Source organism: Hypanus sabinus, chromosome 15, assembly GCF_030144855.1.
Source record: "Hypanus sabinus isolate sHypSab1 chromosome 15, sHypSab1.hap1, whole genome shotgun sequence".
Lineage (NCBI taxonomy): Eukaryota > Metazoa > Chordata > Chondrichthyes > Myliobatiformes > Dasyatidae > Hypanus > Hypanus sabinus.
In genome coordinates this window covers 47,169,058-47,197,013 of record NC_082720.1, presented here as the reverse complement: position 1 = coordinate 47,197,013, position 27,956 = coordinate 47,169,058, and the positions used below count along the sequence as shown (strand labels likewise).

At 38.4% G+C, this 27,956-nt stretch overlaps 1 protein-coding gene across 1 annotated transcript; it reads right to left on the bottom strand.

Moving 5' to 3' along the window:
• Positions 1-3: 3 nt before the first annotated feature.
• On the bottom strand, positions 4-27,714 carry LOC132405481 (eukaryotic translation initiation factor 4E-binding protein 3-like). The gene is made up of 3 exons (XM_059990317.1): positions 27,358-27,714; positions 19,460-19,636; positions 4-786 (listed from the first exon to the last, which is right to left on the bottom strand). Exons 1-3 carry the CDS (start codon positions 27,485-27,487, stop codon positions 755-757), a joined length of 339 nt encoding a protein of 112 aa, XP_059846300.1. The 5' UTR covers positions 27,488-27,714; the 3' UTR covers positions 4-754.
• Positions 27,715-27,956: the final 242 nt, after the last annotated feature.

The window sequence follows — 27,956 nt, the reverse complement described above, 5'->3', positions numbered from 1 at the left end:
AGACACAAAACTCAGGTTTCTGGTGGGCTCACTGTGCATGATTTATTTTGAGGTAAGCTTATTACATGTGAAATTCCCAATTAACAGTAATTTTACAAATAAAGGACTAAAGGACTTTGGAACATGCTGAGGTCATAAAAGCTGCAATGTAAATGTGGGAACTTCGTCTTTATTTAAAATTTCACACCATAAATATAAGAATCTCATTTACAAGATATTAAGAATGGAGCATTCTGTAGATTTCAGCATTTCAATTACCACTATAACTAATACCATGCCATTAACAATGAGATCAGTGTGTTGCCCACTTAATGCTTTTCCCATTACATCCCAGTGAGGTTTATTCTTAACAACATTGTAGGAATATACCCCTCTAACTCAATGTGCTAGACAGAGCTCTTCACCAATCTTGCTGCTACACCAATGTCTGGACCACCGACTCCTTTACAGCTGATTAAAAGCTTCTGAAGTTGGACTTGAGGACCAAAAAACGCCATTTTATCTGGATTAAAGTAGTAAACTTTAAAAAAAAATTTTAAATCATACAGGTTCCTACGGAGAAACAGCACCAAAAATAAAGGAAAGCACCTAAAATTTCTGCCCTTCCCCAACCCAACCATATAATCACAAGTTACAAACAATTACATTTCCACTGCTGAAGTTATCATCCTCATTGGTTTTCATGTTGGTGTATTGCTCCTCAATAAACACATGTGCTTCTGTCAAGAGAACAATCTTCTTCTTCCAGGATGGTTTAAATATCCATTTCAAACTGAGCATCATCAGCTATAAATTAAGAACAACACAAGTTAGCTTACTTTTCTTATTTTTCAACTTAAACAATTACTTAAATAGTTGCATTATTTACATGCAGCTGGTGGGGGTTTGAAGTTATTTTTCTAGATCATTAGTCCTTGTCTGTGGATTATTAATCTATTATGCCTCTAGTAACCTTGGCATTTCAAATTCTGCAATACATATTGACTCAAGTCCTATATAGTCTATGCTAGATATAACATTCTATTTCAGGCAATGCTTGGGCAGCTGACTCCAGCTCACTGCCAATAGAAATGTTTATGGCATATGAAACAACACACATTTTCTTTGATAAACAGACGCAGTAGCATGGTGTTACGGCAGTTAAAATAGCAACTGTCAACAGCATATATTTCATCTATTAGATGTCAGGACTGGAATCTATCAGACCTAAATCTAAGAATGTTTTGAGAAAATTTTTACTGAAATCAATTCCATGTATTTAATATACTTAATATATAAAGTTGGCAGAGAAAAATATTAGAGTGGCAAAATATCATTTTGTGATTAATACACAATGCACTTGTTTAAACTTTATTGGTTATCAATGAAGATTTAGACTGGTGATAACTGCAAATTATTAGAAATGTTCTATTTAACAAAAAAGTTTTCCGTTTTCATGACCACCAACAATTTATTTTTAGCATGATGCAGTTCCTTCTGATTAAGTCCCATTGAAACTAACTACCCTTTATAGCTATGCTTTTCAAAATTAATGTTAGTAACTTTATTTCGCTGCCCAGGGCTCAGCTAATATTTATACCCCCCCTGACATGGTCATAGTACGGTGATCAGGAGTGAAAAAATGTCACCTATTTGCTTTCCCACCTCTCACCCATCTTCCACAGGCCCATGACACTCTCCAGTTGGACAGTAAGGTCAGCTACTGTTCTTCCAGTTCAGGAAGGCCTATCACAGATACAATCTGAAGCTGGACAATTTTTGTGGCTGAGTTCCATGTTGGGCTGTCCTTTGCAAGACAGAGGGGGACTTGCAACAGTATTAAGAGTAAATTGAAAAAAAAATGATTGTAATATTCTTTTTTGGTCCCATGCTCTAACTTCTGAAAAGGTGTACATCATTATTAAAAGAAAACTGGCAAACTATATTTATAAGGGGATATAAAAAAGCAGTTCACAAGTAAACAAAACCTGCCCTTCTGGTGAAACTTCCCATTGGAGCACATCAGGCATAGTAGCCTGACTGGTTGTCAAAATCTGTTAAAGGTTAACTTTATCACAGGTACAATGAGAACTTATGAAATGTTTACATGAGTTCACACACCCATAATAATTATCAGGTTACAGACTTTAACCTTTCTTCATGACTCTCTAAATCGTCTACTTCAAAACAGGACATATGAAATCATTCTATACATGTGACAGTCATGAATGTAAAAACTACAAGTGACTGAAGCTATTATTAAAATATGCCACATCTGAGACTTTTAAGAAGTTGGGCAACAGTCATGGAACAAATTTGGGCATATAAACAAAGAGAAACACGTCTTTCATTTGGAGCAGCAGGTACTCTACCTGTGACCTTAGGTTTAGTTTAAAATTCCAAACTGGAATCACAGTGGAGCCAAATTCCTATTAAGGAACTCACTCATATTGTCCCATGTCTCCGTCACACAGCAAGAGGAAAGAGGGATTAAGGACTGTCCATGCTGCCTGCTGACCATTGCTCTGCCTATGCTAGGTCTGCCTTGAGACACAGGCCAACTCTAGCTGGCAAATGGATTCTGCTTTAACAGACATCCATCAGTTCTTTTTGTCTCTAATTTGGAAACTACATGAAAATGGCTCAAAATTGTAACCATACCTCCAGTATATTGTAATGAAAGGCATCAAAAGCATACAAGACAGTTGTCTGTCCCTTGTCCAACTTCCATTCTGACCTATCTGCCTTTGACCTCCTGTATTTTCCCAATGAAAAACAATGCATCTCTCTCTCCCACTCACTTGCTCAGAGATGTGGCCATACTCTTTTCCTTCATTTTATTTTTATTTTTCCTTTTGTGTCCCTAACTTTTAACTTTCATAGTACAGCGGATTCCAGTTAATTAGGCCATTGGTTAATTGGGGCAGCCACTTTCTGAGACAACTCTTAAAGAACAAAATCTAATCTAGAAGATATCCAGAATTCCCTTCATTTATTTGGGACACTATGTCACTTAATTGAGACAGGAGACTTGTCAAACAGTGTCTAACTAGTGTCAGTTATGTGTACTTGTGTGCAGTTAAACACTAGGCTCTACTTGAAGCAAAGTTTTTAAAATAGTATCAGTTGCGTGTGTTTGTGTTCAAAAACCAGTGTTTTTTGTCACAGATAGTTGGGGAGGAATAAGCAGTGAAGACAATTCAGAACTGTTTTGCTCACCGTGGTTTCAAGCATTCCAACTTGGAGATGCCAGAAATGGTTGGGAGTGAAATTGAAACGATTTCACAACTTCAACAAGTTAGGAATTATAAAGAATTTGAAGGTATGAACAATCATCTTGAATGTTACAATGAAAATGGGGATTTGAAGGATGCAATTGACGGAAGCATTTAGTGAAGGCAGTCCATGAACTGCACTCCATGTGTGCGCTGATTTTGTTAATTTACAGTCAATCAAAAGAACACGGCAGTGAACACTGGACGAATTCCTCTGTTGATAACTAGTAGGAACTAATACACAGTTTTACAGTGCAGTAGAAGCACTGGTAGTGTTCTAATTTGTTCTGTAGCTTTTTTAAATACTTAAATTGTTACTCAATTACACAGTAGGTTGTCTTTAGTATACCATTTTAATTATTTCAATGAAATGTTGGCTACTTGGGATAACCACTTAATTGGGCCAAAATGGACTAGACCCAGTGTGTCTCAATTAACCAGAATACACTGTAATTGCGACCTCTAACACTGGTCTGTCCCCTATCAGAGATATTCTCTCTAATTGCCATCTCTAACACTGGTCTGACCCCTATCAGAGATATTCTCTCTAATTGTGACCACTAACACTGGTCTGACCCCTATCAAAGATATTCTCTCTGTGGTCTTTATCCCTCCTGCTCTCTGCAACTTGAAGCAATTGAATTTTCAACATACAGTCTGATAGAAGAAAGCTTCTAAGCCTGGAACTCAGTTTCTCTCCCTACAGATGCTACCTGGTCAGCTGAATACTTACAGCATTTTTGGTTTTTATTGCTTCCACTCTAGTTTTAAGGAGTGGAGTCTGCTGCACAAGAATTCTTTTAACCTGGACTATCACATGGCCTTGACTGAGCAAAGTCCCGGTCCACTGACCAGCATGACACACAGGCAGACAACATCATGTGATTTTTCACAGAGCTGCCCCTCCTCTACTCTGATTTAGTCAGAGATTCAGCCTCCACTGTAGAGAATTCTAAAAATCCCACCACCTTCTGTGTTTGTCCAATCTGACTTCTGAATTGTTGACCCTTATTTGGAGACGGTGCCACTTGGTTCTTAAAATATTATCACTGAATCTACCCTGGCAAGCTCTGGAAGAATTTTGCATTCTTTTTAAAGTCTGGAGAATATAGACCCACTCTGATTATTTATAAGTGGAATTAGAGTTTGCTTATTATTGTCACATCAGCGAGGTACAGTAAAAAAGCTTGACCTGCATCCTGTTCAAACACATCAAATCATTACACAGGACATTGGGCTAGCACAAGGGAAAAGATTACAGAATAAAGTAACAGCTACCGAGAAAGTGCAGTGCTAGTAGACAATAAGGGGTGAGATCATTACAAGGTAGATTCTGAGGTCAAGAGTCCACCTTATCATACTAAGGAACCATTCAATAGTCTTCTAACAGTGGGGCAGAAGTTGTCCTTCAGCTTGGCTGTACAGACTTTCAGGCTTTCTTCATAGGGGATTCTCCTCTCTCACTCCCCAGGATCTCTTTACTTGAACAGGGAGATCTGACCAAAGCCCAAAAGGTGCAGTCTCACCCAGGCTTCATATAAGACCATAAGACACAGGAATGGAATTAAGCCATTTGGCCCATTGAGTCCGCTCTGCCATTTCATCATGGCTAATCCAATTTTCCTCTCAGCCGCAGTCTCTTGCCTTCTACCCGCATCCATTCATGCCCTGACCAATCAAGAATCTATCAATCTCTGCCTTAAATATACATACAGATTTGGCCTCCACAGCTGCCTGTGGCAATGAATTTCCCAGATTCACCACTCCCTGGCTAAAGAAATTCCTCCTCATCTCCGTTTTAAAAAGAACATCCCTCCATTCTGAGGCTGTGTCCTCCGATCTTAGACTCTCCCATCATAGGAAACATCCTCGCCACATCCACTCCATCAAGGCCTTTCATCATTTGATGGGTTTCAATAAGGTCACCCCTCATTCTTCTGAATTCCACTGAATACAGGCCCAGAGCCATCAAATGCTTTTTATATGACAAGTATATAATTGCAGCAATAAATCTTTATTCCTGATCTCAAATCCTCCTGTGCTGAAAGTCCAACATACTGTTTACCTACCTAATTTCTAGATTGATAGAATAGTCCTGATGAAAAGTCTCGGCCCAAACATTGACTGCTCCTTTCAACGGATGCTGCCCGACCTGCTGAGTTCATTCAGCTTGTTTGTACGTGCTAATTTCTAGGTAAAACTTTGTTCAAACATACCTCATTTTCCAGGAGTTGAACTTGTATAAATTGTGAACTTACAATTATGGTTTAATTTAGTATTCACACCTTTCAACCTCTGATAAGAGTTAATTGTTGTCAATGTTATTAAAAAAATTTTAAGGTGTTGGATTTTGATAGACAGCAAATGACAAGGTGATGCACTTTTTTTCTCAAGTATGACTTGAACCCATGTCTTCTGACTCAAAGGGAACATTGCTGCTGACTGTGCCAATTTAAGAAAGTACTGCTTGCATAGTGGAGGTACACCAGACAGCCAAAGACATTGATATAATAATCTAACTGGTTTACATTTGCTTTCTACAGACAACTAATTATTCAGTTTTACCAAGACAGAAGCAGAATAAGGAATTGGAGTGGCAGCTTGGTGTCCTTCAGCTCGTACGGGAGACTGACTGGAGCAACAGGGAGGTAGTCACACCTCGGTTGCGGGAGGCAGGTAACCGGGTGACTGCTGGGAGAAGGAAGGGAAAGGGAGAGCACCCCTGTGGCCATTCCCCTCAATAACAACTATACCACTTAGGATACTGTTGAAGGGGACGACCTACTGGGGGGAAGCCACAGGCCCCAGGTCTCTGGCACTGAGTCTGGTGCTGTGGCTCAGAAGAGGAGAGCTGAAGAGGCCTGCAGTGTTGATTGGAGATTCCACAGTCAGAGATTGTGAGATGAGATACTGTGGGTGCGATAGGGACACCCAGATGGTATGTTGCCTCCCAGGGATGTTTCTGATTGGCTCCATGGCATTCTAAAGGGGGACAGTGAGCAGCCACGAGTCTCGGTGCAAATTGGCACCAGTGGCATAGGTAGGAAAGGTGAGGAGATCCTGAAGAGAGATTTTAGGGAGCTCGGTAGAAAGCTGAAAAACAGGACCTCCAGGATAGTAATCTCTGGATTGCTGCCTGTGCCATGCACTGGTGAGAGTAAGAATATGGTGATTTATCAGATGAACGTGTGGCTGAGGAACTGGTGCAGGGGGCAAGGCTTCAGATTAATGGATCATTGTCATCTCTTCTGGGGAAGGTATGAACTGTACAAAAAGGATGGGTTACACCTGAACTCAAGGGGGATCAGTATCCTTGCGGACAGGTGGCTAGAGTTATTCAGAAGTGTTTAAACCAATTTGGCAGGGGGATGGGAACCGGAGTGATAGTGAGTTGGTTTACAAGCAGAGGCAATATGTAGTGAGACTGCTAGCAAGGAGAGGCTAATGATAGGGCCAAGTTGCAGTCAATCGGATGAGTTGCAATACAAAAGATAGACAAAATCAAAAAAGGTGAACACAGGATGCAGGGTGTCATATTTAAACGCACACAGTATAAGGTAGATGAAATTGTAGCACAATTACAGATGGGCACGTATGGCCTTGTGGGAATCACGGAATCATAGCTGAAAGAAGATTGTAGCTGAGAGCTTAACATCCAAGGACACAGATTGTATCAAAAGGACAGGCAGGTAGGCTGATGGGGTGGTTTGGCTCTGTTGGTAAAAAAATGAAATCAAATCATTAGAAAGAGGTAACATAGGATCAGAAGGTGCTGAGTCATTGTGGGTACAGCTGGGGAACTGCAAGGACAAAAAGACCCTGATTGGAGCTCTATACAGACCCTCAAGATGTGGTCCACAAATTCCTATGGGAGACTGAAAATGCATGCCAGATGAGCAATGTTACAATAGTAATCGGGGATTTCAGTATGCAGGTAGATTGGGGAAATCAGGTTGGTGCTGGATCTCAACAGGGGAAATTTGTAGAATGCCTACGAGATAGCAACTCATGATTAAACCCACTAGGGGATCAGCTATTCTGGATTGGGCATTGTGCAATGAACTGGAATTGATTAGAGAGCTTAAGGTAAAGGAACCCTTAGGGAACGAGTGATCATTCTATGATCGAATTCACCCTGGAATTTGAGAGGGAGAAGCTAAAGTCCGATGTATCAGTATTACAGTGGCGTAAAGTGAATTACAGAAGCACGAGAGAGGAACTGGCCAAAGTTGACTGGAAAGGGACACTAGCAGGATGACAGCAGAGCAGCAATGGCTGGAGTTTCTGGAAGCAATTCAGAAGGTGCAGAATATTTACATCACAATGAAGTATTCTTAAGGGCATGCTGATACAATCAGGGCTGACAGGAGACGTCAAAGACAACATAAACGCCAAAGAGAGGGCATATAATAAAGAAAAAGTTTAGAGAGAAGTTAAGAGGATTGGGAAGCTTTCAAAAAACAACAGAAGGTAATTAAAAAGGTCATAAAGAATAGCAGAATTTTGAGAGTGTGAGGGGACGGAAATGAGTGCAGTTGTTATAACTAGGGAGAAGGTGCTTGTGAAACTGGAAGGTCTGAAGGTAGATAAGTCATCTGGATCAGATAATATGCACCCCAGGCTTCTGTCAGAGACGTCTGAAGAGATTGTGGAAGCATCAGTAATGATCTTACAAGAATCAATTGATCCTGGCATGCCTCTGGAAGACTGAAAGTTTGCAAATGTCACTCCATTCTTCAGGAAGGAACAGAAGCTCAAGAAAGGAAATTATAAGCCAATTAGTCTGACCTCAGTGGCTGGGAAGATGTTAGAGTCAATTGTCAAGAATATGGTTTGGGAGTACTTGGTGGCACGTGCTGAAATAGGCCTTAGTCAGCACAATTTCCTTAAGGGAAAATCTTGCTTGACAAATCAGTTGGAATTCTTTGAAGAAATAAGTAGGATAGACAAAGGAGAATCAGTGGATGTTATGTACTGGATTTTCAGAAGGCCTATGACAAGGTGCCACACGAGGCTGCTTAACAAGTTAAGAGCCCTGGTATTACAGGAGCATGGATAGAATATTGGCTGATTGGCAGGAGGCCAAGAACAGGAATAAAGGGAGCTGTTTCTGGTTGGCTGCCAGTGACTAGTGGTGTTCCACAGGGGTTTGGGTTACGACCGCTTCTTCCTACGTTACAGTGCCTATGAAACGTACTCACCCCCCTGGAAGTTCTCATGTTTTATTGTTTTACAACACTGAATCACAGTGGATTTAATCTGGCTTTTATTGATACAGTACTGATCAACAGAAAAAAGACACTTTTGTGTCAAAGTGAAAACAGATCCCTACAAAGAGATCTTAATTAGTTACAAATATAAAACACAAAATAATTCATTGCCCTCTTTAATATGACACACCAAATCATCACTGGTGCAACCAATTGATTTTAGAAGTCACATAGATAGGTAAATGGAAATCACTGTGTGCAGTCGAGGTGTTTCAATTGATTATAGTAAAAATACACCTGTATCTGGAAGGTCCAACTGCTGATGAGTCAGTATCCTGGTAAAAACAAAAGAACACTCCAAGCAACTCAGAGAAAAGGTTATTGAAAAGCACAAGGCAGGAGATGGATACAAGAAAATTTCCAAGTCACTGAATATCCCTTGGAGTACAGTTAAGTCAATCATCAAGAAATAGGAGGAATATGATACAACTGTAAATCTGTCCAGAGCAGGCTGTCCTCAAAAACTGAGTGACTGGGGGACGTCACGTGATGACGTAGGATCGAGACGTGGAAATCCAGCTCTCCCGTAAAAAACTAATAAATTAATGTTTAAGTGAAGAAAAGTTAGTAAATATTTTCTAAAAACATCTAAACTACTCAGGATTTTCCTTAGATATGCCTCCTAAACAGACAAAGAAGAAAACTACTACTTTGCAGACAATACAAGCAGGGCCGGCCACCATGAAGAAGCCTTGGACTCAAGTGCATCTTACCTCCGGCGATACAGAACAGGAATCGGTGGCAACATCAACAGTCTCCAAGAAGGAACAACAGGAACTGCGCGTGCGCGCAGGAAAGGGCATACGCAAACATGAGCAATTTGAACTACAAATCCCAGCTATGATTGGAAGTGGAAGTGAAAATGAATCCGAGGTGGATTCGGATTCTCTGGAACATACAGATGAAGATGAGGAGGCAAAAGAAGAACAACAGGAAGCGGCTGGAGGTGGACAATATTCTGGAGACATAAGAGAAGCTTTGGCGCAAATAATGCATGAATTAAAAGAATTAAAAACATTAAAAGTAATAAAAGAAGATATTAAAAATATGAAGACTGTTTGATGAAATGGTGAAAAAACAGGAGAAAATGGACAAGAAAGTTAAAAAGCTGGAAGAAATAATGGGAGACACTATTGATAGAGTGGATAAAATGAAAGATAATATTCCTGCCTGGACATCAGAAAGAAAACGACTATTGGAAAAAATAGACGTGCTTGAAAATTTTAGTAGACGAAATAATATTAAAATGGTTGGTCTTAAAGAAGGGATAGAGGGAGAGGATCCAATAAAATTTTTTCAAAAATGGATCCATGAAAATTTGGAAATGGAAGAGGGAACCCAGTTGACTGAAATTGAAAGGGTCCACAGAGCCTTAAGACCAAAACCTCAACCTGATCAAAACCCATGACCAATCTTGATAAAATGCTTAAGATATCAAGCTAAAGAAAAGATCCTTAAGGCGGCTGCCCAATGTGCCAGAAAGAGAAATGGGCCATTGATGATAGAAGGGAAAGCAGCTCTTTTCTATCCTGATATAAGTTATAGCCTTTTGAAGAGAAAGAAGGAATTTAACCCAGCGAAAAAAGTTTTATGAGAAAAGGGTTATAAATTTATATTGCGCCACCTGGCAACACTGATAATTTTTTTGGATGACGAAAAAGATGATTTTTTTACTGATCATCAGGATGCAGAGGAGTTTGCACAAGAACTCCCAAATATTCGCTAGACACAGTAAAGATTTAAAAGTGAAACAGATTAAAGATGAAGACGGGGACACTGAAGTGAGCTGATGGACATTAAGGACAGAAGAATATTTAAATATACTTTTAATTATATGATACAGGGGGAGAAAGGTAAAAATTTGAGAAATATTAATCGAGAGTAGTGATATTATTTTTTCTTATTTTATATATACTTTTTTCATGTTACAGGGGAGCTGGGGGAACTTTGGATCAATCGCTATGGGATTCATGTGTGTAATCATTGCGTTTGCCATGACCCGCACAATGGAGGGGGGTAATGTTGTGATTTTTTTCATTCACAACATTAGCGGGGGGGTTGTTTTTTTTCTTTATAATCTATCTTTCTTTTATCTTTCTTTCTTTGCCTGGATGATCGGAGGGGAGACACATAGTAACATAGAGAATTTTAAAATAATTCCCCAAGGTACTATGAGAGTTGAAATATTATGTATTATTATAGACTGGAGTAACCCCGTTAAAAATAATGACTAATTTACTGAATTTTTTAAGTTTTAATGTTAATAGGCTTAATGGACCAGTGAAAAGTAAAGGAATTTTAACATACATTAAGAAAATGAAAATAGATATAGCTTTTATACAAGAAACACATTTAACAGAGATAGAACATCAGAAATTAAAGAAAGATTGGGTCCGAAATGTTATAGCAGCTTCACTTAATTCAAAAGCGAGGGGAGTTACAATTTTGGTTGACAAAACTTTACCAATTAAAATACAAAATGTATTAATTGATTCTGCGGGAAGATATGTAATTATACATTGTCAAATCTTTTCAGAACTATGGACTCTTACGAATATTTATGCACCAAATGAAAACGATGTAAAATTTATACAAGAGGCTTTTTTGAATTTGGCTGACGCACACGATAAAATATTAATAGGTGGAGACTTTAACCTTTGTCTAGACCGGGGGTCGGTAACCCGCGGCTCCGGAGCCACATGTGGCTCTTTTACGTCTGTGCTGCGGCTCCCTGTTGCTTTGGGAAATAATTGGTTGTGGCGACCCTTTTCCTGGCACATCCGAACCGACTCACTATTAGATAGCCTACGGGGGTTTGCGAGCACAGAGCTTTGGAGCCTCTGCGCCATGGGGGGCAGGTTGAGGGAGGCTTAAAAGTGAGGCTGAAGATTTTGAATAAAGTTTTTTCCTTCGACTGCAGTTACCGACTCCGTGTCGTAATTTTAGCGCTGCGTGTAGCACACCGCTACATGGTCAGTATTTAATTAAAATGTATTTTATGTTAGTTTGTTAGTTTTTGAAATGTAATTCTAAATTTGAAGATTATGGTGATCTTGTACAATCTAAATAAGATGTTGTGGCGACCCATTTCCTGACACATCCGAACCGGCTCACAATTAGCCAGCGCTCAGGCTAAGGGAGATAGCCTACGGGGGTTTGTGAGTACGTGCCTTTTGCAGCATCCGCGCCCATGGGGGGCGGGTTGAGGGAGGCTTAAAAGCAAGGCTGTTTAGTTCGAATAAAGCTATCTTTGACTGCAGTTTACTGACTGCGTGTAGCAACCGCTACAACATGTTTTTATCGCTGGCTGTCCAGAGGGGAGGTGCTGAAACGCTTTGTCGCGTGTCTGGAAGAAGAGAAAACTTTCCTGGGCAGCAAAGGGCTCACCTTTCCTGAGCTGGAACAGCCAGAGTGGCTGGAAAAGCTACACTTCATGGTAGACATGACAGCGCACCTGAACACGCTGAACACAGCTCTTCAACGGGGTAAGGATGTACAGCCCTGCACATGTTGGAGGATGTTTTGGCATTCGAGCGCAAGTTGACGTTGCTTGCCAGAGATTTACAGAAAGACACATTGTCTCACTTCCCCAATTTGAGAGAGTTCAAACAAGGTCACGACATGATAAATTCGGAGTATTTACATTCTGCAATCATTGCAATGCAAACATCGTTTGGGAAACGCTTCTGTGAGTTCAGAGAGGAAAAAAACACATTATCCTTCCCGGTCACTCCCCTAAGCATCGATCCATCCCTACTGAATACGACTGCATTGTCAGGTGTGAGTCAACCTGAACAAGTATGATAAATATTTTAATTGCCTATTATTTTACGTATATTCATATGTTTTCATTGTTCAGTGAAATAGTCCTTTTATTTTTCAGGTTGACAGCTGGCTGACGTTATTTTTGGTTTGCTGCTGGCGGCAAATATAAGTTTGGCGTTTTTCATAAATACAAGAAGGACTCAAATAGACGTTGAGTATTTTACTTAAAAGTAACCTTCAACCCAACGTCTTTTTTTCGGAGTTCAAAATGTTTTTGTTGCATGCAGAAATGTAATTTCGTTTTCTCTGCAGGAGTTCATCAATTTCATAAATGCAACACATTATAGTTTGTTTATACATAGCATAAAGGCAAAACAAAACGTTGTATGCAGTGTTATTTCATTTTAAATGTCAAACGGGTTTTGCGGCTCCCAGTGTTTTCTTTTCTGTGGGAAACGGGTCCAAGTGGCTCTTTCAGTGGTAAAGGTTGCTGACCCCTGGTCTAGACCCAGTTTTAGATAGGTCAACAAAGGTTGTTACAAAACCAAAAGTAGCAAAATTAACTTTATCATTGATGAAAGATTTAAATTTGATTGATATATGGAGAAGAATTAACCCGACAGAAAGAGATTATTAATCTTATTCAAATAGACATAAAATTTATTCAAGGATAGATTTTTTCCTACTATCAGCGAATATTCAAGACAGAGTGAAAAATATGAAATATAAAGCAAGAATATTGTCAGATCATTCCCCCTTGACAATGACAATGATAATGATGGATAAGGAGGAATCGATTTACAGATGGAGATTTAATTCAATATTATTAAAACGTCAAGATTTTTCTGATTTTATGAAAAATCAGATTTTTTTTTAGATACAAACTCACATTCAGTTGATGATAAATTTATATTATGGGAAGCGATGAAGGCATATTTGAGAGGCCTGATAATAAGTTATACTTCTAAAATTAAGAAGGAATATATGGTAGAAATAGATCAATTGGAAAAAGAGATTACAAAATTAGAAAAAGCATCTCAAAGATATATGACAGAAGAAAAACAAAGACAATTTGTTAATAAGAAGCTACAATATAATACACTTCAGACATACCGAACAGAAAAAGCAATTATGAGAACTAAACAGAGATATTATGAACTAGGTGAAAGATCACACAAGATTCTTGCTTGGCAGTTAAAAACAGACAAGGCTTCCAAAACGACAAATACAATTAGAACAAGTGTAAATAAAATTACTGATAACCCTTTAGGAATCAATGAAACTTTAAAATTTTTTTATTCTGAACTGTATCAATCAGAATCACAAAATGATATTGTTGAGATAGAAAGGTTTTTATCACAAATAACTCTCCCAAAATTGAATTTGGAAGAACAGAAGGGATTAGATGTGCCTTTTACATTAAAAGAGGTAGAAAAAGCTCTAGGATCACTTCAGAGTACTAAATCTCCAGGAGAAGATGGTTTTCCGCCTGAATTTTACAAAAAGTTTAAAGATTTATTAATTCCTCCTTTTATGGAGCTAATACACCAAGCGGAAAGAACGCATAAACTTCCAGAATCTTTTTCGACAGCTATTTTAATAGTATTGCCAAAAAAAGACAGAGGTCTTTTAAAGCCAACATCATATAGACCTATTTCTTTGTTGAACACAGACTATAAAATAACAGCAAAGATTTTATCTAATAGATTACCTAAATACTTACCAAAATTAATACACATGGACCAAACAGGATTTATTAAAAATAGACAATCGGCAGATAAGGTAACTCTGGTACTTAGCATAATTCATTTGGCGCAAAAGAGGGAAGAAATGAGTGTGGCATATTTAAGGTATTAGAAAAATATGGATTAGGAGTATCTTTTATAAAATGGATTAAAACCTTAAATACTAACCCCAAAGCTAAAGTGGTGACAAATGGCCAAGTTTCAACATCATTTCAGTTAACAAGGTCAGCTAGACAAGGTTGTCCATTATCACCTGCTTTATTTGTGTTGGCAACAGAACCATTAGCTGAATTAATTAGAACGGACCCAGATATTATGGGTTTCAGAGTTAATCAGGAGGAATATATGATTAACTTATTTGCTGATGATGTTCTGATTTATCTAACTAACCCTTTGCATTCACTGCCTAAATTATCTTCTAGATTGGAAGACTATGGGAAAATATCAGGGTACAAAATAAATTGGGATAAAAGTGAAATTCTACCCCTTACTAAAGGAGATTATAGTCAATGGTGATTAATAACTCAATTTAGATGGCCAACAAATGGTATAAAGTAGGTATATATTTAGGTATAAGAGTTGATAATGATATAAAGAATTTATATAAATTAAATTATTTGCCATTATTGAAAAAAATTAAAGAGGATCTTGATAAATGGATGATGTTACCAATAACATTAATAGGTAGAGTCAATGCTGTAAAAATGAATATATTCCCTAGATTACAATATTTATTCCAAACTCTACCAATACAATTACTGCAGAAATTTTTTCAAGAGTTAAATAAATGTGTGAGGAAATTCCTTTGGAAAGGTTGACATGGAAATTTGACCTAGGAGGGTTACAATTACCAAATTTTAAGAATTATTACAAAGCAAATCAACTTAGATTTATTGCATCTTTTTTTGATGAAGATAAACCGGCATGAATTAGAATAGAATTAGACAAAATAGGAAAAAAATATACCAGAAGATTTTATATATAAATGGGAATCTAAATGGATACGGGAAAAGAAAGAATCTCCTATACTAAAACATTTGATTGAATTATGGAGTAAGATAAATGTTGATGATGAGATAAAGAAATCTTTATTAGCAAAGAGACCTTTAATTCAAAATAAACTTATCCCTTTTACAATGGATAACCAACTTTTATATAACTGGTTTCACAAAGGGATTAGATATATAGGAGACCGTTTTGAAGGAGGTATATTAATGTCATTTGATCAATTAAAGAATAAATATAAAATATCAAATAACACTCTTTTCTGTTATTTCCAATTAAGGGCTTATTTAAGAGATAAACTGGGTCAAACAATGTTATTGCCGAAACCTAATGAAATAGAAACTTTAGTTCATAAAGGAAAATTTTTTTAAAAAATTTCCGGTATGTATAATTTGATTTAAAAAAACAGGCAATTAGACAAGGAATTCATAACTCAAGACAAAAATGAGGAACTGATTTGAATATTAAAATCAAGGAAACAAGTTGATCAAGATTATCACTTGACAGTATGACAAATACAATAAATGTTCGACTAAGATTAGTACAATATAACTTTTTACATCAAATATATATTACACCACAAAAAATAAATAGATTAAACTCAAATTTATCTGATCAATGTTTTCGATGTAATCAAGAAATTGGTACTTTTTTACATTCTACTTGGTCTTGTTTTAAAATTCAACCTTTTTGGACAAATTTAAGAGTTTTACTGGAACAAATTATTGGAATACAACTTCCACACAATCCAACATTATTTTTACTAGGTGATATTGAAGGGATAAAATCGAAATCCAAATTGAATAAATATCAGAAAGAATTCATAAAAATTGCCTTGGCAGTACCCAAAAAGGCTATTGCAGTTACTTGGAAATCGGATTCATACTGAACTGTAGATTGTTGGAAGAATGAAATTTTCAGCTGCATTCCACTTGAAAAAATTACTTATAATTTAAGAGATAAATATGAAATATTTCTGAAAATTTGGCGCCCTTATTTACAAAAAATAGGATTAAATATATAGGTGCTCCGAAGATAAAATTATTGGTTATCGGGGGAAAGAAACAAATATACATATTAAATCTATTATGAGCTCCATGGAGCATATGGGGATTTTCCGATTTCCAGGCATTCTTTCTTTCTTTTTTTTCTTCTTTTTTTTTCTGTAGGGATATGTTAGGGGGAGGGGGAAGGGTTGATAATTTTTTTTCTTTCTGTAACCTATTGGAAAATTCAAATAAAAAATATTTTTTAAACTGAGTGACTGCAAGAAGGGGACTAGTGAGGGAGGCTGGCAAGAGACCTTCGACATCTCTGGAGGAGTTACAAGCTTCAGTGGCTGCGATGGGAGAGACTGTGCATACAACAACTGTTGCCCGGGTGCTTCACCAGTCACAGCTTAATGGGAGAGTGGCAAAGAGAAAGCCACTGTTGAAAAAAAACTCACATGAAATCTCAGCTAGAGTTTGCCAGAAGGCATGTGGGAGACTCTGAAGTCAGCTGGAAGAAGGTTCTATGGTCTGATTAAACCAAAATTGAGCTTTTTGGATATCAGACTAAACTCTATGTTTGGTGTAAGCCAAACACCGCACATCATCTAAAACACGCCAACTCTACCATGAAGCATGGTGGTGGCTGCATCATACTGTGGGGATGCTTCACTGCAGCAGGCCCTGGAAGGCTTGTGAAGGTAGAGGGTAAAATGAAAGCAGCAAAATACAGGAAAATCCTGCAGGAAAACCTGATGCAGACTGCAAGAGAACTGTGATGGGAGATGTCTTTTCCCACAAGACAATGACCCCAAGCATAAAGCCAAAACTACACAGTAATGGCTTAAAAACATCAAAGTTAATGTCCTTGAATGGCCATGTCAGAGTCCAGACCCCAATTCAATTGAGAATTTGTGGCTAGACTTGAAAAGGGCTGCTCACTCACAATCCTCATGCAAGCTACAGAGCTTGGAATTTTGTAAAGAAGAATGGGGAAAAATTGTAGTGTCTAGACATGCAAAGCTGAGAGAGACCTATCCACACAGACTCAAGGTTGTAATTGCTTTCATAGGTGCATCTATTAAATACTGATTTGAAGGGAGTGAGCAATTGTGCAATTATTTTGTTTTATATTTGTAATAAATTTGGACTAATTTCTAGAAATCTGTTTTCACCTTGACACTAAACAGCCTTTTCTGTAGATTAGTGTCAAAAAATCCAAATTAAATCAGCTGTGATTCAATGTTGTAAAACAATAAAACATGAAAATTTCCTAGGGGGATGAAAACTTTTCTTAGGCACAGTACATGTCAATGACTTGGATGACAGAATTTGATGGTTCTGTGGCCAGGTTTGCAGATCATATGAAGATAGTGGGAGGTTGTTCTGATGAAGTAGAGAGGTGACAGGAGTTGGACAGATTGTAGAAGAGGTAAAGTGGCAGATGGAAATCAATGTCGGGAAGCGTTTGATCCTGCACTTAGGTAGAATAAATACCAGTAAAAGCATACACTTTTTTTCTAAATGGAGAGAAAATTCAAAACTCTGAGGTGCAAAGGAATTTGGAAGTCCTCATGCAGGATTCCCTAAAAGGTTTATTTGCAGATTGAGTCAGTGGTGAGGAAGGCAAATGCGATGTTGTCAATCATATCAAGAGGACAAGAATAGAAAAACAAGGATGTAACGTTGAGGCTTTATAAAGCACTAGCGATACCTCACTTGGTGTATTGAGCGCAGTTTTGGACCCTTATCTAGGAAAGGATATGCTGATATTGGAGAGGGTTCAAAGGAAGTTCACAAAAATGATTGTCATATGAGGAGTGTCTGTTGGCTCTGGGCCAGTACTCACTGGAATTCAGAAGAATGTGAGGCAACCATGTTGAAACTTATCAAATGTTGAAAGGCTTTGATAAAGGATGTTTCCTATGGTGGGGAAGTCTAAGCCCAGAGGACACAACCATAGAATAGAGGGACGTCCTTTTAAAATGGAGATGAGGAGGAATTTCTTTAGCAGAGTGGTGAATCTGTGGAATTCATTGCCACAGGCCGCTGTGGACACCAAGTCATTGAGGATATTTAAGGCAGAGGTTGATCAGATTCTTGATTAGTCAGGGCATGAAGGGATATGGGGAGAAGGCAAGAGATTGGGACTGAGAAGGAAAACGGATCAGCCATGACAAAATGGTGGAGCAGGCTCTTGGCCAAATGGCCTAATTATGCTCCTATATCTTATGGTCGTCGTCTAATATTAAAATAATTATTACCATATTTTCACAATGGGGAAAAATCAGAAGAAATTGTATTTAAAACATTCAGTCATTTGAAAGGGGTATTCAGCCATCAGGCACATCAGATCTCTTCAGGAGTTATTCAGTTTGTCTCCACTTGTTGGTCATTTTCATGTACTCTTGATTTTCTTTCCTCTCAGGTGTCTTTACTATTCCATTTTGAAAGCTATGATTAAACCTGCTGCTAGATTCTTGTCAGACCACAACTCAGATTCTCGCAAGATGGCGCCAGTGACCAACCGCTACATCCTTCAGACGGCTCACAAAGTTACTAGATACTCTGCTACTTTTAAATATAATTCTTCTCCTCAACTACAATCTGTAATTTCCATTTTAAGTAAGTAATTCTGAGCCAACTTAACGATCTGGTGCTTTTGTGATCTCCTGGGGGATTTGGCAAGGTTGGCACTGTGTGTAGAGGCGGCCATCAATTCCTAATGGCGGATCACAAACCCATGGTCCACTCCATTACTCCATACTGATTTAAAGTGTCGAGCAAGATTAGAATCGACAAAGACAAGAGCAGAAAGCGGACAGGTGTTCAGCACTGCACTGCCTGTGTATAACCGGTCTCCCTCTCAACACTGCTAACGGAAAGTACTGGAATCTTGGGGCCTCATGCTGCAAGATTCAGCGGCTTGAGGCTGTGGACTCACATTTAGGGACTCTGCAATTCATGTTCCATGTGTTTTTGTTTACTTTTTTTTAAACATTTGCGTGATTTGATCAAGGTTTTTCAGCTTTGTGCGCTGTGGCCCGCAGCCATCAACACAGCACTGAACTGACTGACTCAGCGGCTAAGGCTCCCAGACTGTTTCTGTGTCTCTGTGGTTTGATGTTTAATGTTGTGTGTTTTATTTGCTCGCTATTTGCTGTTTGCATGATTTGCTCTTTTTTTTGCACATTGGGAGTTGATTGTCTTTGTGTGGAGTTTTTCTTTAAATAGGTTCTATGGTATTTCTGTTTCATGGCTGTCTGTGGGAAGACAAATCTCAGTGTTGTAAACTGTATACATACTTTAATTGAACTGTCCAACTTAATGTTGATTGTATTTTTTTTTAAAAACTACCCCAAGAAACTCAAAGCAGTACTACAGCAGAAGTGTAAAAGGCAACATATTAAAATTGCTTAAGGACACAATACCTGGTGATTCTTTTTCTGATTCATTTTCTTGTTCTTTAAGTTCCTCAACTTTGCTCAAAGTTGAATGTTGAGGAAGAGTTACACCGGGAATCTGAGGAAGGTAAGAAGGAGGTGTCCAGGCAAGTGGAGAATTCCTGCATTCTAGCAAAAACTTGCGACCATAAACAATCCGTGTACCTGAATAACAAATAATACGTATTTAAATTCTAACCCTTTTAAATTTTGTTAATTTTATTAATGCATGTCTGTTGACCTAAACTATAATTTGTTCCTGTCTCTCTTAACAATATAACAAGAAAATGGGGGCAAACATAGTCAATCTGATTATGCCTGATCCATGCTAACCTCAATTTCTATCAGTTCTCCATCATCCTCAATTCTTCGATCTCCAAGTATTTTCCTATCTCCACTTTAAATATATCTAATAATCTGGCCTCCAGCGCTTTCGGGGGCAGAGAATTCCAGAGACTCGCTGTCCTTTGAGAGAAGACACGCTGGTTGTAAATAACTGGCCCCATATTTTGTGGCTGTGTCTGTCTTCTTGTCTGTGACTCTCCCACTGGTGGAAACTGACTCTCCCAAGAGGAAACCAATGTGACCAAATCAAAGCAGAAAATCCTCAAAATACTCTGCCAACACCTGTGGGGTGAAAACGGTAATGTCTCAAGTTAATGACCTTTCAGTAGAACTAAAAAAACGTAAAAGCAAACAAAATTGAAGTTGCAGAGAAGGGGGATGGCAGAAAGAACAAAGGGAACATCTGTGCTTGAGTGGCGGCCAGGTGACATAAATGCTCAGGGTGCTGTTTAACAGGGAGTGGTGTATGCTTGTTAATCATACCTAATTTGTTTGGAGGAGATGTAAAGACAGGGAGATAAATATGGAGAGAGGGGAAAAATTGCTGGAAATTTACTAGAAATAGTCAGTAGATCAAGCAGTAATGGTAAAGGGAGAAAAGCTGAACTAATGCTATCGATGGGTGACTATACATTTGAACTGGCCACTTCTGATGGGGACAGTAAAGGGCTGCAACTTGTCCAAATAAAAGCTAAGTTGCCTTGAGCTTCCGTTCTCTTTTTTTTGTAACACAGAAGTAAGAGGGGGGTGAAAAGCTACAGTGGTGGGCAACTGGAAGTTCAGGGTAATCCTGTTGGAACAAACAGAGGTGCCTGCTTTCCCCAATTTGGAGATCACATCACGAGCACTGAATGCAATAAACAAAATCAGAGTAAGTGAATTGCTGCCGCACGTGGAAGCATTGTTTGAATCTCTAGTTGGGAGGAAGAGAAAAGGTAAATGGGCAGATGTCAAAATCGGAATCTGGTTTATTATTGCTAAACATACAGTTTGCCACAAAATTTGTTATTTTGTGGCAACAATCAGCGCAATACATAAAAAGTTACTATGTTACAAGAAAAAGAATATCAGGATGTATATTGTATACATTTCCTTGACATTAAATTTACCTATATTGAACCTATTGAAATGTATATATTAAGAAAAAGTGGTGCAAAAACACAGCAAAATGTTGAGGTGGGTTTTGTGCATTCATGGACTGTTCAGTTGTTGCAACTCTTGTCCATTATCTGCAGCTTTTTGTTTCCTTAAATATTACTCTCTCCTTATTTACAGAGTATTTTCAGAGTTAAAACATTTACGGCTGTTTATATCTCTCAAAGGAAGTTTAAGTAGTATATACAACTATCAATCGCAAGCTACAACATATGATTTAGTAAATCTACAATAATTTTAATGACAAATGTGTCAAATAGCGCTGGTAACTCTGAGAAGTTTCTTTAAAAGAACTCTTGCTTACTATTTGAAGAAGCAACAGATAACAAACGTCTGAGTGTCTACACTGCCATTCTGGCTGGCTTTTATCCATCACATGATGTTGTTTTTAAAGGACCTGTGAGAGACTTTCTGTGAATTATACAGATGCTAACAAGTTGGAAGCATAACACCTACTGTATATGCATTTTAAAATGTCTAACTCAAGTTAGATAAAAGAAATTGTATTTCAATAAAAAGTTTTCATATTGATTGCTGGTACTTGCCCAGGTGGTTTTACATGTAGTTAGGAGGAAATTATGCATCTTTTCGTTAAATTTAATGGAAGAGATGAGGCAGTGTTAATTGGTGAGGAAAGGGATAATAAATATCTTTCATTTCAGTGTGGCACATGCCCAAAACTCCTCCACAATGCCTTCTAAACAAGGTGTTTATCTAGCCAATTATGCTCAAGTTATTCAATTCTACTCTTCTTCGCAAAGAAGACACACCAGAGCCTGTACTTGATTAGGAGTTTGAGGAGATTTGGTGTGTCAAGCAGATTTCTGCAGCATTCTGACTGGTTGCATCACCACCTGGTACGGAAGCTCCAATGCACAGGATCAAAAGAGGCCGCAGAGGGTTGTAGACTTGGCCAGCTCCATCATGGGCACAACCCTCCCATCATCAAAAACACCTTCAGAAGGCAACGCCTCAAGTAGGTGGCTTCCATCATTAAGGGACCCATCCTTTGAAACGTGCCCTCTTCTTGTTACTACCATGAGGCCAGCAGTGCACAAGCTTGAAACGTTTCATCCCTTCTGCCATTAGATTTCTGAATGGTCCATGGACCCATAAACATCTCCTCACTATTCTTCTTTGTCACTTTTTTTTGTTGTTGTTGTACATTATAGTCATTTTATGTCTTGCATTTGTTTACTGCAACAAACAAAACTTTCATGACTGACATCAGTGATAATGATTCTGATTTTAATGTAAATCCTGAACGTGTGGATGAACTACAGTTTAAGGCAAGTATGAATTACTAAAGTGGAACTAACATTGCAGAAACTTTATTGATGTCACAATACTAAAAAAAACCCCACATTCATAAAATCTAATAAATCATATACACTCAGTGACCATTTTATTAGGTACACTGTACACCCTGGTAATGTAAATATCTAATCAGCTAATGTTGTGGCAGCAACTCAATGCATAAAAGCATGCAGACTTGGTCAAGAGGTTCAGTTGTTTTTCAAACCAAACATCAGAATGGGGAAGAAACGTGACCTTAGTGACTTTGACTGTGGAATGATTGCTGGTACTAGACAGGGTGGTTTGAGTATCTCGGAAACTGCTGATCTCCTGGGATTTTCACAGACAACGGTCTCTGGTGCGAAAAACAAAAAATGTCCATTGACAGGCAGTTGTGGGCGAAAATCCCTTGTTAATGAAAGAGGTGAGAGGAGAATGGTCAGACTGATTCAAGTCAACAGGAAGACGACAGTAACTCAAATAACCAAACCACATCTGTACCTAATAAAGTGGCCACTGAGTGAGTGTGTAAATCTTACTATTTGCACTGTTTTTGGAAATGCAACCAAGTAATGTAAGTGTGACAATATTTTTTAAAGTTTTTTTAAAACTGGTATGGCAAGAGCTCTGTTCTGGTATATCAAGGCCAATTAATGGCTAGGGAAGTTCTTGTTACAATTGTACATGATGATAATTGCTCAAATGAATATTGATCCAATATGTGCAGTTTGGTGTACTAAAGTTCTAAGAGTTTCAGTGCTGTAAAATTTTAGCTGGTCAGCATCCTTACATCAGAATAAATAATCCTGAATCCAAGAAAACAGAAGTAAGAGTAAACACGAGGAAATCTGCAGCGCTGTCGATGTTTCGGGCCAAGACCCTTCGTCAGGAAGTAAGAGTAAACCATTTAGCTCCTCACACCTGCGTTGCCATTCAATATAATCGTGGCTATTCTGTCCCAGGCTTTATATTCTCTTCTGTACCAATTCCCTGTATCTTTAAAGTCTCTGAACTTTCACAAACTTATCTGCTTCTTTAATCCCTCAATGAACAGCTTTTACAACCTTCCAAGATAGAGAATACCAAAACTTCACCTTTCTCTCTGAGAAGTTCCGAGACATTGTCATTTTAAATAACCACCTCTAATCTCATAACTATGTCACCTTTTTTGTCACTCTCTCACTAGAAGTAACATCTGAACATCCACCCTACTATGGTCCCTAAGTATCTTGTATGTTTCAAAAAGATCATCACTTGTCTTCCTGAACTCCACAGAATATAGTTTCTTTCATCATTCATAATATGGCTCTGATCACTGGAACTAGCCTAGCAAATCTCTTTTGACCTACCTCCAATGACAGTACTTCTTTCCTAAAAATAAGGAACCCAAACTGTGCGCAGTACTTCAGATGTGGCTTCATCAGTACCTGAACAACTGTGGCAGTACTTTCTAAAGTCCAACCCTCTTGCAATAAATGCTACGATGCCATTTGCTATACTGCACACCTGCCTGCTGATGCTTTGTGTTCCCTGGCAAGAAAGCTGAAACACCTCTGTGCTTTGCTGATAGGCCATCCTTCTCCATTTATTAACAGTTTGTCTTTAGATTCCATGTACCAAAGTGTATAACTTCACATTTTCCCATACTAAACTCCATTTGCCAACTTTTCACCCTCTTACTCAACCTATCTATCTCCAGTTTTGGACAATAGGTATCTTCGATGTACGACCAATTTTTGTGTCATTGCCACTTACTCTCTGCTAGGCTATTAATAAAAATAATTGAGGACAACGAACTGATGCTCCACTCTTTAAAAAAACCTCCTGCTTATTCTGATTTTCTGTCTTCTGAGTAATAATGAATCTGCAATTCATGCTAAGACCTTTCCCTTAATACCATGAACTCTTACCTTGTGCAATAGCCCTTTATGTGGCACCTTGTCAAATGCCTTCTGAAAATCTGAATACACTACAGCTTCCCCTCTATCAGCCCTAATATTTCAGCCACTAACAGTTATCAATGTTCAGAAAATATAGGGAAAACAGTAAATGGTAAATGATATCATGATTATCGTGAACATTGACTACATGTACTACTACTACTACATTGTTTGTTAAAAAAATCATTTATCTATCTTAAGTAAATAGAATTATGAACGTTAAATACGTACTGTACTTCCAAAAGGCAAAGGGTAAGGTCCCTCACAAGTGACTAACAAATGAAGTTCAAAGTCACTAAGAAAGTAGCTGAGCAACACAGGACAGAAAAGCAAAGAAAGCCCAGTAAAGGGCAGGATGCAGTGAATGTTGTGCTGCACGAATCTGTGCTTGGCCTTCAATGCCCACAGCTGAAGTACAACTTGGATGATTAAATAGAAAGCCATACATTTAAGTCAGGAAAAAAAATGTAATCCCAAAACAACTGCAAATTAAGTAAATTAACCTTGGATTTCATTAATATAATATCCAATCAGTATAATCCTAATTGTGTTGTCATACTCCAGCAAATAAAAAAAATTAGAAACTGCCTAAAAATAATGAAAACTTGATCAAATACAATTCTCGGGTAACCTTCAAAATCAGGTTTTTAATAAAAGGGGAAAACAAATATTTAGAACAATTACATCGAAGGCATTTCTTTGAATTTGTTAATACAGCATATCTAGGATTCTCTTTGCAAAGGAATTTCAGAAGTTAAGAATTTCCATAATGCTAAACTCATCGTAGAACTGCCTTGGGGATTATTGACTCACTTATGTACTTGTGATGCTGTTATTCCAGATATTACTAGCTCCCGTGTCAAGCACAACTTTTAAAACACATACTTCTTTTGTTTGAAAGTTGAAGTGATGCTCAGTTTAATATTTAATGGGTGAATTTCAGTATAGTATGTCACAAGTTACAGAGACAGGAAAACCTGCAGTTGCTGGAAATCCAAGCAACACACACAGAATCCTGGAGGAACTCAGCAGGCCAGGCAGCATCTATGGAAAAGCATACAGTCGATGTTTCAGGCCGAGACCCTTCGTCAGAGTGGGAAAAAAATGAGCAGTTAGAGCAAGGAGGTGGGGGAAGTGGAAAAAGAAGTAGAAGGTGGTGGGTGATAGGTGAAACCGGGAGGGGGGAAAGCGGGTTTGGGTGAGCACATGGTTGAAGGGTCAGAGGGCAACAGAGATCACAGGGGGGAGCCCCTCTCCAGGTTTCACCAAAGACCTATCACCTTGTACTTCTTTCTCCCCTCCCACACTATTTGTTCTAAACTCATCTTTTTTTTCCAGTTGTAGTGAAGGGTCTTGGCCCGAAACATCCACTGCTTACTCTTTTTCATAGATGCTGCCTGACCTGCTGAGTTCCTCCAGCATTTTGCGTTTGTCCCAAGTTATGTTTTCAAACTATGAGCTTCTTGTTAACGTTACACACCTTTAGCTATTTGCAACCGTTCCTATTTTTAAGATTGATGTGAGACAATCCTGAATCAATGAATTCTTTCAAAAATAATTAAACAAATTAATATCCTGCTAGACTTGTTACCAACCTCCACACTTTTTTTTTTACTAATTGTCATAAGATTGCAAGCCTCACAAATAAAAATCAAAATTTTACCTCCAGTTGTAAACTAAATGAGATGTACATTACAGGCAGGAAATTCCATGGAGTCAAGGTTGGAAGACACAGCACTAACTTCATATTACAACCTGTTTACAATGTACTGTTTATTCAAATACAAAGTGTATTTGCATTTCACATGTCATTCCATGTGAATCAGAATCAAGTCTAACATTAACAATGAAAAAAGTTCAAAATTTATAAGAAAATTATCATTCTCTTGTTTACTACAGTGCTATCAGGTGAGTTGACTGAAAAGCCTTTACTATGTCTTAACCACTACAAAAGTCACATGAGCCAGGCTAATGGAAACAGTAAGATAAATGTACAAAAACAGAGTAATTCATAATGACACACTTTGTTTTAAAATCAGTATAGTGTATTTTTAATTACACTTTAAACTAAAGGTAGTAACAATTAAAGTTATATCATATTTTATTCTTGTCATGGTAATACAGGCCTTGAAACTCTGAATCTCCAAAACTGCCAAATTTGTAAAAATTAGTGGTTACAAATGGGTTTTTAAATCGCCGACTTCGTGACGGTAGGAAAAATCTGGGATCGTAGGCATTGGTAGTACAGTATTGAACTGCGCTTCCAAAGATAGTACGCCAAGGTTCTGGATCCAGTAGTGTTAATGTTCACAACACACATCCTTACCAGTACTGAGCCCTACCAGCATGTATGGCAAATAAACGAATTTAAGTGGAATCGTTTTTCCAGCTTAATCAATTGAATCGATTTGCTCAGCCGGAACCACATTGACTCTTTCCGACGGAGAAAATGAAGATTCTCTCTAATCATATATTTACATATTTTCCCACTTTTACCCCACAAATTTAGGAAAGATCACTGGCTTCTTGAAAATAACTCCTAAAGTAACTGCCCTCAAATGCAGGAGGAAGTGTAAAGTAATTCCCTTTTAATTCAGTAATTTCACCCAGAATCTCACTGAGATTGAGTAAAATTTAAGAATCCTGTCTGCCTGGTGCAACAAATGCCAGTAAATCTAAATTCCGTTCGCCTAAAAGCATTAGTTTCTGCCTTCAACCAAGTCAACTGTTTTGGACGCGGTTCTTCGTTGATACGCCAGGGAAGTCAAACCTTAGCTCGCACATAAACAAGGTATCGCTTCAAAATATTTACCTCCAGTTGACTAATGGTGCACGTGATTCAGAACAGAGTTGGTAGCGAGAGGCCCATTGACTGCAACCAGCCAGATCACTTACTGATATCAACGCGGAGAGAATTGCAGAAATCACACCAGTCTTCAATTTAAATGCAGACTTCTAGTTTAATCTATCAGATGCACCGCTTAGTTTATACTAAGAATTGACAAACGAAAGGGTCCAACAGCCCCTTTAAACACGAATGTAAATTCTGTCAGAAACACGGGTGATAAATCGAGTTAATGAACATTTACTCAATCAGCAGCAACAAATAACGAAAAACTTCGGGAGCGAAACCGCCGCGGACTACATTACCTCCTGGGGTAGTGGAAAACAGAGTGCCGCCCGGGGTACTGCAGTACAGATCGGGTAACTGGGACAAATCCTTCAGCAGAACTTTGGTTGGGATCGGGCAGCTTTTGCTTTGATGGCAGCTTGTAGACATTTTGTGAAGCGAAAAAAAAGTTTGCCAGAAGTTATTAGCCGCTGTTTCACGGGAGCGATTTCGCAATGAAGATCAGCAATGGCTACACAAATCGAGCTCAGTCTGCTGCAGAATACTGATAGCAAGCCATGTGCTGCTCGGTTTACAAATAAAGGGCGGACATGACGCCAAGTGACAGGCAGCAGCTTCGCCTTACAGCCTGGGCAATAACAGTTCCGAGAAATGCTTATTGCCGCTCACGTGGTATTGACGATCCTTTCCCAAAAAGGAGACGCATACATGTGTGTAGACTTTTTGTTTTGTTCGGCCGGGGTCTCGGCCGTCGTTGGAGGGTCTAGCATTGTCATGGGTTTGTACATGTGCAGGTTGGGGGATTTACCACATAAAGTTGGTGTATGACGTGGAAAAGTTGCCCTCTCGGCTGTGGCTACTGCGTCTTTTCAAGAGTTGCGTAACAAGCCTTGCTTTT